Raw genomic sequence first — 11,348 nt, forward strand, 5'->3', positions numbered from 1 at the left:
AGAAAAGCATCGCCTTCAAAGCTAACATCTCCAAAAACAGTCAGACGAAAGAAATGTCTAATGAAGAAGATTCTTCAGAAGAACTGTCCGATGATGAGCAAGCACTGTTCAATAGAAAGTTCAAAAAGATGTGGATCAAACAACAAAGAGGAAAAGGCCTGAAGAAGGACAACAAAAGAGAATCAAGTCAAAAAAAGAAATCCTTTCCACACAAAGGTGAAAGCACCTCAACTGCAGACAAAAGCAACATTACATGTTTCGAATGCAAAAAGCCAGGTCACATCAAACCAGACTGTCCTAGACTAGCTAAAAAGCCTGTCAGGAAACCATTCTACAAGAAGAAGAAAGCTCTAGTAACTGGCTGGGATGATTCTGAAAACAACTCTGAAGATGACGAGGAAGAAGAAGATGAAGAATCTCTATTCGCTCTCATGGCTTCAGTAGATGGATCAGATGATGATGAAGATGATGAGGTAAGATCTGAAAACCTTGAAGAAGAGTTTAATGAACTGCTTGAACATTCTTACACTTTATCTGAAAAATACAAGAACCTGAAGAAACAGTTTTCCAAGTTGCAAAAAGAACATGAGAAAGTTTTAAAAGAAAAAGATTCCATTATTCATGAAAATGAGTTTTTAAAGAAACAAGACTCCACAATGGAAGTATCTGCTTTAAAGAAAAGAATCAAAGTTTTGATTGATGATTTATCTACTTTCACAATAGGGCATGACAACTTAGTTAAACTATGTGGAAACAGTAGAGACTTATATGATAAAAGTGGTCTGGGTTTTGACAGCAGTGAACCGTCTAATGAAACTATGTCTGATATATCGTTTACTTCTTCTATTGATAGTGAATCTAAATTTGTTGTGAACTGTTCAATAGAAAGGGAAGGAAAGAAAATCTTCTATGAGAAGAAGATTCCTCCCAAGCGTGCAACTAACCCTATAGGACCCAAGAAAATCTGGGTACCTAAGAAATCAATAATTCCTGTTGCAGATTTACTTAACAGAACGAAGGAAACGCCAACAATGGTACCTGGACAGTGGATGCTCGCGTCATATGACGGGAGAAAAGTCTATGTTCCCCAAGATTCAAGTTAGATCTGATGGTGGATTTGTAACCTTTGGTGGAAATCAAAAAGGATTCATTGTTGGAGAAGGTACTGTTGGTAAGGAACCTCTTCCAGTAATTAATAATGTCTTATTAGTTGAAGGGTTAAAACATAATCTACTTAGCATAAGTCAATTATGTGATAGTGGGTTCACTGTTTCCTTTAATAAAGTGAAGTGTAGTGTTACTGATTCCGATGACAAAATCATCTTTGAAGCTCAGAGACAAGGGAATCTATATAAGACGAACTTGGAAAACCTAGCAAATCAAAATGTAACTTGTCTAGTATCATCAGAGGATAATACATGGCTTTGGCATAGGAAGCTAGGGCATGCATCCTTAAGGACCATTACTAAAATCATAAGTAATGACTTAGTACGTGGTTTGCCAAAACTATCTATTAAATCTGATGCTACATGTTCTGCATGTACTCAAAGCAAACAGCATCGTACCTCCTGTCGTGCTAAAAACTTTGTCAGTACTAGCAAACCTCTGGACCTCTTACATATGGATTTGTTTGGTCCCACTAGGGTAGCTAGTGTTTCTGGAAAAAGATTTTGTTTTGTCATTATCGATGACTACACAAGATTCTGTTGGGTCTACTTCCTAAGAAGCAAGGATGAAACATTCCAAGCATTCAAGATCTTCAGCAAAAGAGTTCAAAATGAAAAGGGCTACTGCATCACAGCCATTCGCAGTGACAGAGGAGGAGAGTTTGTGAATGAAGATTTTGAAAAATTATGTGCACAAGAAGGTATCAGCCATCAGTTCTCAGCTCCAAGGACACCACAGCAAAACGGTGTAGCTGAACGGAAGAACAGATCACTTCAAGAAATGGCAAGGACAATGCTCAGTGAAACTTCCCTACCAAAGTATTTATGGGCTGAAGCTATTGAAACTGCATGCTACATTCAGAATAGAATATCTATGCGACCCATGTTGAAAAAGACTCCATATGAACTATGGAAAGATAGAAAGCCAACTGTATCGTACTTTCATCCATTTGGATGCAAGTGTTACATTCTCAACACCAAGGACAACATCGGAAAATTTGACAATAAGTCTGATCAAGGAATTCTCCTTGGATATTCTTCTCACTCCAAAGCCTATAGAGTTTACAACTCAAGAACGAAAGTTGTTGAAGAATCTATCAATGTCAAGTTCGATGATAGTTCAATCAAGGCCGTTGATCGTTTAGAAAGAGATTTTCTCAATCTAGACCTATCAGATCATGATGAAGCAGATGACGACACAACAAGAGCTCAACCATCAGAATCAGTTCATGAAGATCAATCTCCGTCACCTCCTGGTACTATTCCTGAACAGTCCGACCAAGTCATGACTTCAAGCGGAATCTCACTTCCAAAGGAGTGGAAGTACAGAAGTGATCATCCACCAGAACAAATCATTGGAAGTGTATCAGAAAGAGTAAAGACCAGATCAGCATTCAGAGAAGAATCAAACAGCGCATTCATCTCAGAGATTGAACCAAAGAATGTTGAAGAGGCTCTACAAGATGAAGGATGGATTCTGGCTATGCAAGAAGAACTAAATCAATTTGAAAGAAGTCAAGTATGGACCCTAGTTCCAAGACCAACTGGAAAATCTATCATTGGTACTAAATGGGTCTTCAGAAACAAGATGGATGAAAATGGGAAAGTCTCTAGAAACAAAGCGAGACTAGTAGCACAAGGTTACAACCAACAAGAAGGAATTGACTACACTGAAACGTTCGCACCAGTTGCAAGAATTGAAGCAATAAGGATACTCCTAGCTTTTGCATGTCAACATTCCATCAAGCTATATCAAATGGATGTCAAAAGCGCCTTTCTGAACGGAGTAATTGAAGAGGAAGTCTATGTGAAGCAACCTCCAGGCTTTGAAGAACCATCCACTCCAGACTACGTGTACAGGTTGAAGAAAGCTCTGTACGGTTTAAAACAAGCCTCAAGGGCTTGGTATGATCGTCTAAGCAACTTTCTCATGAAGAATGGTTTTTCAAGAGGAAAGATTGACAACACCCTCTTCAGGAAGCAATTGAAGGACGACTACATCCTTGTACAATTGTATGTTGATGATATCATCTTCGGTGCAACTAGCGATAAACTGTGTAAAGAATTTTCTACTCTCATGCAAAGTGAATTTGAAATGAGTATGATGGGAGAACTGAAATTCTTTCTGGGACTTCAAATCAAGCAAGAGAAAGACAAGATCTTCATACATCAGTCCAAGTACATAAAGGATATGCTCAAGAAATACAACATGCACAAGTCAAATGAGATGAGTACTCCTATGTATCCCAACACTGTTCTGGACAAAAGTGATGAAAGCTCACCAGTTGACCCAACATCGTACAGAGGGATGATTGGTTCACTTCTTTATTTAACGTCCAGTAGACCAGACATAATGTTTAGTGTTTGTCTATGTGCAAGGTTTCAGGTAAACCCACAGCAATCTCATCTTAGTGCTGTTAAGCGAATCTTTAGATATTTAATTGGTACTGCTAATCTTGGTCTATTATATGAGAAAGGTGAAGATTTCAGGTTGAAAGGATTTTATGATGCGGATTATGCTGGTGATCGAGTTGAACGGAAAAGCACTAGTGGAGGATGTCACTTTCTGGGAAACTGTTTAGTATCCTGGACAAGTAAACGTCAAAGCACTATTTCCTTATCCACTGCTGAAGCTGAATATGTGGCAGCAAGTTCTTGTTGTACACAACTCCTATGGATAAAGCATCAACTTGAGGATTACAACATTCATGAAAACAAGATACCTCTTTTATGTGATAACACAAGTGCCATCAATATTGCCAAGAATCCAGTTCAGCATTCAAGAACAAAGCACATTGAGATCAAACATCATTTCATTAGAGATCTTGTGGCAAAGGGAAACATTGATATATCTCATATACACACAGAAGATCAACTTGCTGACATACTCACGAAACCTCTTTTAGAAGGCAGATTCTCAGATCTAAGAACAAGGTTAAATATGCACTCTTCTCAATAAAAGGTATGGAAACAAAGGTTTCTATTTTGCAGGTTTCGTTCTTCGAAGAACATCCGCACTGATCTGTCTCCTCACTGTTCAACCAGTAGATCAAATCGTTCAACAACTCTCCGTTCAATGAAGTTGCTCTCAGGAAATCTATATCGTTTGGTTAACAGCTGGCAAAGACATTGTTTAGTTCAATGCATCATTACTCTTGCACGTGCTACAACAGTGAACTTTGAAAGGTCTCATCACATTAAATGCGAAGCAGTTATCTCTCTTACTTTTAACGCGCGTGGTCTCAACTGCTTAATTGTTTAATAGTTTCCCTCTCATGAAAAGAAAACCGCCATCTGCACACCACCCAAAACTGCCATTCCTTATTCCAAATCAAATATATCCAAAAGATTTCCTTCTCTCTCTTTCACCTCACTTCATTTGACATTTACTCTCTCTCTCTCTTCCAAGTAAAGAGGTTGTCTTACCAAAGGATGGTGCAAGAAATTATGTAAATGCACATGCAAGGTACGCATTGTACAAGATCTTGAAAAGAGTGAAAATTAACCCTGCACACTTGATGTGGAACTACTTGATCAACTATCTGGAGAAAAGCCAAGGATACCTTCCTTTTGGCTCACTGCTGGCCGTTATTTTCGAAAAGAAAGGTGTTATCAAAGAGTTTCTGGAATCAGAGGATCGCTTGAATGAAGATGTGATCTTTCCTACACCGATCAGACTGGGAGATGTGAGCAAAATGAACATTCCCTTTGATGCCTCTGATGTTCCTGAAGAATACTTGCCCAGAACAAGGAAAAACACCAGAGGAAAAGAAAAGGTATCTGATGAACAGACTGTCCAGACAAGGAAGAAAAATCTGACAGAACTGTCCGATGTGTCAAAGAAGGAACCGTCCAAGAGAACTGTTCCTGCAGCTCTCCGCATCGCACCGTTCCCTGAGGACGAGGAAGAACAGTCTGTTCGAATCAAGATTGTGAAGAGTGGTGAACCATTGCATTCTCAATCCAACCCCATCGCTTCAAGAACCAGATCAGGAAAAGGTTCTCCGCCTGTCAAGAATGCTGAACCCAAAAAGCTAAAGAGATTGAGGAAGCAATTTGAAGAATCTCAAGTTACTGTTGAACCACAACCTGCATATCAGAAAAGGAAGATTCTCTCTGCTGAACCTGAGGAGCCCTTCTTTGATGAGGACATTGTCCTTCACACAAGGTTAGCAAACTCTCTCTTACCTTATCAAGAAATTCCTTCTGAAATGTCCAACAAAGAATTTCTGGATTCACTGTTTGTTGACAATACTCAAACACCACACTCCTCTCCAACACATTCACAACACCACACTGAACCATTGCCAAAACTCCCACCAAACACAAACCTCAATGAACCCTTGACTGAAACAACAATGAACCACTCACATCTCAACCAAACTCTACCATGAACACTGCTTTCATCACTGACCAAACTGCCGTTGCACAAGAGAATGCCTCTGCATTCCAACTTGTTCAATCTTTGCCTAAGTCATTGATTGCCGATGAGCATATGACTTCTACTCTCAAACCGTTCACGAAAGCAAGCACTAAGAAGGCAAGCAGATCCGGTACTGTTCTCTATTTTTCTCAAGCAAGAAAGAGGCGCCTTCAGACGCTAGTGTCCTCTGCTATCCAACGCAGACGCACCTTGAGGACTACCAAGGGATCGTTCAAAAGCTACCTGAACCTTCTGGCAAGAAAGATTGACAAGTCTTCAAGCAATCAGCTCACCGCTACATGGAAACGACAAGAGGGTGACAACTACTTGTTCCAACTTCACGCTTGCAAAGTTCCTGATCCAGAGTTCTGGAAATTGAGTGTCTCTGAGGGATATGTTGGTACTCTGCCATATTCTCTCATGAATCGGACCTCCGCGCTCTCACTGAAATTTGGAACTTGGGTGTTTGTACTCCTACCCACTCACATTCCTGAAGTTGTTTCTCATTCTGAGAAAGCCAACACTGAAAAAGGAAAGGAGAAGATGCTTGAAGAAGCAGATGATACAGAGTCACAACTGAATCACAACTGAACAGTTCTGCTGATGGAAAAGAAGAAGATGAATCTAAGGGACTTCAAGCTGATTTCAAGACTGAAGGTGGAAGCTCAAGTGCTCAAGTCTTGGCGACTCAATTTGTCACCAGAGAAGACTTTGAAGACCACCGTGACCACATCAACCAGCAGTTCATGACTCTTGCCCAGAAAATCGATCAGCTGCTGACACGCTTTGGCTAATGGCCAACTCTCTATCCTGAACAATTCGCATTTACTTTTATGTTTTCAGACAATTGTTCACTGATTATGCATATTTTATCGTTCCATCATGCTTATCGTTTTATAACTAACGTTTGCCATGTTTACTATGCATATTATACCTTTCTACTAATTTCTTTTCCCTTTCTTTTTAATAATGCCAAAGGGGGAGAAAATAGGAATTAGGAATTATAGAAAAGTTTAGGAATTATAGAAAAGTTTAAGATCAAGTTCAAGGTTGTTTCCTTAACCTAACACCAAAGTTTTATACAACTCAGGGGGAGTAATATGATTTGAATAAGTTTTTTTTTAAAACTTTTATCTTACCCAATTTAGGGGGAGCATAAATTCTTTTTACTCTTGATCATTATCCTTTTCAATAAAAATTGTCATTATCAAAAAGGGGGAGATTGTTAAGTTCAAACGTGTTACAACGTGTTTCAATCTTATTTTGATCCTAACAATTTTTATAAATACTTTTCTCTACTAAAATCTAATTCCAGATGTTAATGACATTTTTCAGGAAATATATATTATAAGGTTGCATGCTTCAACGAATATGTCTAAGCCTTATAAGGAAAAAGAAGTTTACGCAAGATATGACCGCATCGTCCAGTAAACAAGGAAGACACTTATTCTGTATCGTTTCATGCCACGTCATACCTCAGAATTTCAGAAGAAGCCTTTGAGCGGGAAAGTCAAAATTGTATCTCAACTATTTGCCCCATGCTTTAGTCAGAAGGAAACTAATCTGGTCACGTGCAAACTGATTTACCTTTGAAGACAGAAGTCTCGATGACCAATGAAGAGGAAAAAGGACAACACGTCAACATCACTTTTCCAAAATGTCTCTCTTCTGCAAAGTAGCCCAAAGCTATCACCACCTACTAGCTGACAAAGTACACCTTTTTGGCTAAAGGATAGCTTTGAACAGCAGCATGCATTTAATGAAGCTACCAACCGGAGATTTGAATCAATGGTTAGATGACACTCACAACGGCTACAAACAACGGCCAGATTTTGTGTCTCAACGGCTACACAACTAGCAAGATCATATATAAAGGACATATCTGAAGATTGAAGAAGAAAAGAAGAGAAAAATTTATTGCAAGAAAAGAAAGAACTCAGAGCAGTTACTCCAAACATTCTTCAAAGCATTAAAAGCTCACAGCAGATTTCCTAAGAGTCAAATCCGATCTCATACCTCTGCTAAATCAAGAGAGAATACCAAACCTTAAAAGAGTCAAACCTCTTCTCTTACTTCTCTCTTAGATTCTGAACTCTTGTGTGTTCCAATGTCTTTTCAGAACCCAAAACACTTGAGAGTTCCAGTGCCATAAATTGTCTACACCAACTCTTTTGAGAAAAGATTTCTTGTAGAGCCAAACAATCTTGTTGATTGTGGGAGGAGTCCTGTACAATACTTGGAGAAGTCCGTGATAATACTAGGAGGAGTCCTGTACAATACTTGGAGAAGTCCGTGATAATACTTGGAGAAGTCCTCTCTAATACTTGTATTGGAGAAGTCCTTGATACTTGCTAGTGAAAATCTTGGTGGTGGCCAAGTACTGGACGTAGCCCAATCGTTTAGGGTGAACCAGTATAAATTCCTGTGTGCTGATCGTTCTGCTTTATTTACTTACTTCCGCTGCACTAAACAGTTTTTGAAAAGTCACCAGAACAATTTTCTTAAGAACTTATCCTCTTTTCATAAACTAAAGTTTTAACAAGTAATTTTTAAGAACACAATTCAAACCCCCCCTTTCTTGTGTTACTTATTTACATATCATCTTCTTCGTCTTGAAGTGCTTCTTTGGCTTCTTGTCCTTCTTCAGCTTTGGACAATCACTTTTGTAGTGCCCTGATTCTTTGAACTCAAAGCATGTGACTTCCTTAAGTGAGGACTTCTTCTGGCCTGAGGATTCAGACTTTCCTTTTGCCTTTCCAGAGCCTTTGTACTTGCTCTGCCTGTGCTTCCAGATGCGGTTGAGTCTCTTGGAGATCAGAGTCAGCTCATCTTCATCAGAATCTTCTGATGCTTCTTCAGATTCTTCTGCTTCAGCTTGGAGAGCCTTTGACTTCTCAGCCTTAGCCTTTTCAGATTTGGATTTCAAGGCTACAGACTTTTTCCTCAGATCTTGCATCTCAGAACGCTTCAGCTCATGGCATTTCAAAATGCTGATGAGTTCTTCTAAACTCATATTCTCAACGTCTCTCGTGAGCTCTATTGAAGTCACCAAAGGCATCCAACTTTCAGGAAGACACCTGATGACCCTTATGACATGATCTTTTGTTGTGTAGCTCTTGTTGAGAGGTCGTATGCCAGCTACAAGCAATTGAAATCTGGAGAACATTTCTTCAATGGACTCATTTTGCTCCATGATGAAGGATTCATACTTTTGGATCAAAGACAATGCCTTTGATTCTTTGACTTTCTTGTTTCCTTCATGAGACATCTTCAGAGAATCAAAAATGCCTTTAGCAAACTCACGATCTGTAATCTTCTGGTACTCCTCATAGGAAATAGCACTTAGAAGAATTGCTCTTGCTTTGTGATGTTGTGAGTACAGCTTCTTTTGATCTGCAGTCATCTCTGACCTTGGGATCTTCTTGCCATCTGCATCAACTGGACGCTCATAGCCATCCACAATAATATCCCAGAGATCTGCATCGAAACCCAGAAAGAAACTTTCCAGTCTATCTTTCCAATATTCGAACCTTTGACCCTCGAACATAGGAGGCTTTGCGTTGTAACCATCTCTTTGAGGTTCACTGGTGGTGGCAGCCATTGTTTTTCACACCGGCCCGGATCACTGAACACTGTTAGGTGTGGTAATCAGAACTTGCGCTCTGATACCAATTGAAGGTATGAAAAACGGTAGAAAGGGGGGGGGGGTTTGAATAACGTTTTCAAGATAAAACTTCCACCTTAAAGTTTTTGACAAATCTTTCGAGAACTTAAGTGCTAAGAATAAGAGATAGAAAAGCACACAAGGATTTTTATCCTGGTTCACTTGATAAATCACTCAAGCTACTCCAGTCCACCCGTTAAGGTGATTTCTTCCTTCTTAGAATGAAGGCAATCCACTAATCAGGTAAGAGTTACAACTGCACTTGAAACCTACAAGTGACTAACAATTACACTGACTTAGCTCACACTAAGATTCACTCTCTTAGTCTTCTCTAGGATCCGATCAACCTTGATCTCCTAAAGGAACTAAACAAACTGTTTATCAAAGAATGTTTACAAGAGATTTGCTTCTGAAAAGCTAATAGTAAACACAATGAATTTCAGATGAAAGAATGCTTGAAGGTTTTTGAATATAGCTTGTGCTTGTGTAAATTCTTCCAACCGCATCTTTCAGACTTCAGCCTCTATTTATACTCCAAGGATTAGGGTTTGAACGCTGCATGGAAATGCTACCGTTGGAGGGCAGTTCTGGAAATTCCAGCTTCTGCTGTGGCTGAGAACGTTAGGTAGGTCGTCAGGATGGTACAGTTACTTTTGTACTTGGATAGTGACTTGACCTTTAAACCTAGGAGACTTCTGATCAGGGGAATGCTTCATGTTGGAACTTGTGAAGCCGGTTGATCAGAGTCAGAGGGAAAGCACAGATCCTCTGACCGTTGTATCTTCTGATTCTGAACTCAGAGGGAAGTACATGGTCTTCAGAGTTTCTTGCTTCTGGACATCAGAGTTTCCACTATTCAGCTTCTGGATCTTCAGAGTCTTCTACACCATCAAAACATCTGAACCTTCAGTGTTTCTTGGTTATCAGAACTTCTGGATCTTCAGAGCTTCTAGTGACTGAGTCCACATCAGAGTTTGTGTAGCTTCAGAACTTCTGAAGCTTTTCCACTGTTCATATTGAACATGGTCAATGCGAAAGCATTGCTTGGGTCACTCTTTATGCACAATGCTTCTGATTTGTGTGGGATTGAATAGAGGTCAGAGCCTGTAAATAGCACACTCAGAAAAACACGTTAGAGTACCATAATTGTTCATATCAAAAGGTTAACTTGTAATCATCAAAACATAGAGTTGTACTACTAGATCAAAACTTGATCTTACATAGAGCCTTAGCAGTAGGAAGACCTTCAATTTCCACAGGAAGTGTGAAGCTTCCAGGATCTTTCATTTTTTGTGGAAGTTTCCTCTGCAAGATAGCACTACATTCCTCACTCATCATCATGGTCTCATTTACCTCACTCAGCTTTATTTTCCTAGAGAGTATTTCTTTCATGAATTTAGAATATGCAGGCATTTGTTCCAAAGCTTCGGAAAATGGAATATTAATTTGTAACTTTTTGAACACCTCAAGAAATTTAGAAAATTGCTTTTCTAAATTCTTTTTCACTAAAGCTTTTGGAAAAGGTACCTTGCAACAACTCTTGTCATTGGGGAAAGTGGTGCTCTCTTTATCTTTCTTTTCTTTGAATTTATCATTATTTGTTTTCTTCGCACTCACTTCCCTACTCTCTTCCTTGGATTTTTCTACTTCCTCACCCCTCTTTTCTACTATCTTTCTTTCAGCATCTTTCAAAATTTTACCACTCCTAGTAGTTATAGCAGAAATATTAGCTTGATTCTCAATAGTGTTAGAGGGTAACTTACCTGGACTCCTTTCTGAAAGCTGTTTGGCAATCTGACCCATCTGATTCTCCAAATTCCTGAGGGAAGCCTCATGATTTTTGTTGGTATTCCTGGTTTCACTCATGAAGGATTCGGTGGTCTGAGCTAGTTTCCCCACAATGTCTTCCAAGCTCCTTTTCCTAGAGTTCTGATCCTGTTGAGGTTGTTGCCTCTGATCCTGATATTGGCCCTGTAACACCCCGATTTCGGTGGCGTCACTTTAGTAACCAAAAGTAAACTTAATGCGGAAAAACGTAAATATTTTTTTTTTTGATAATAACTAAGACAAGACTGAATTAAATAAAACCCAAATG

The 11,348-nt window shown here is 39.2% G+C and overlaps 1 protein-coding gene across 1 annotated transcript; it reads right to left on the reverse strand.

The window, feature by feature from the left end:
- Window positions 1-10,456: 10,456 nt before the first annotated feature.
- LOC130725175 (uncharacterized) lies at window positions 10,457-11,119 on the reverse strand. Its single transcript, XM_057576427.1, has one exon. The coding sequence runs from the start codon at window positions 11,117-11,119 to the stop codon at window positions 10,457-10,459; it is 663 nt and encodes a 220-aa protein (XP_057432410.1).
- Window positions 11,120-11,348: the final 229 nt, after the last annotated feature.

This window comes from Lotus japonicus, chromosome 6 (genome assembly GCF_012489685.1).
Source record: "Lotus japonicus ecotype B-129 chromosome 6, LjGifu_v1.2".
Taxonomy (NCBI): domain Eukaryota; kingdom Viridiplantae; phylum Streptophyta; class Magnoliopsida; order Fabales; family Fabaceae; genus Lotus; species Lotus japonicus.

What these genes read in the sequence shown, in the direction of transcription:
- LOC130725175 (XM_057576427.1), bottom strand. Translation starts at nt 11,119, where the DNA reads ATGAGTGAAACCAGGAATACCAACAAAAATCATGAGGCTTCCCTCAGG.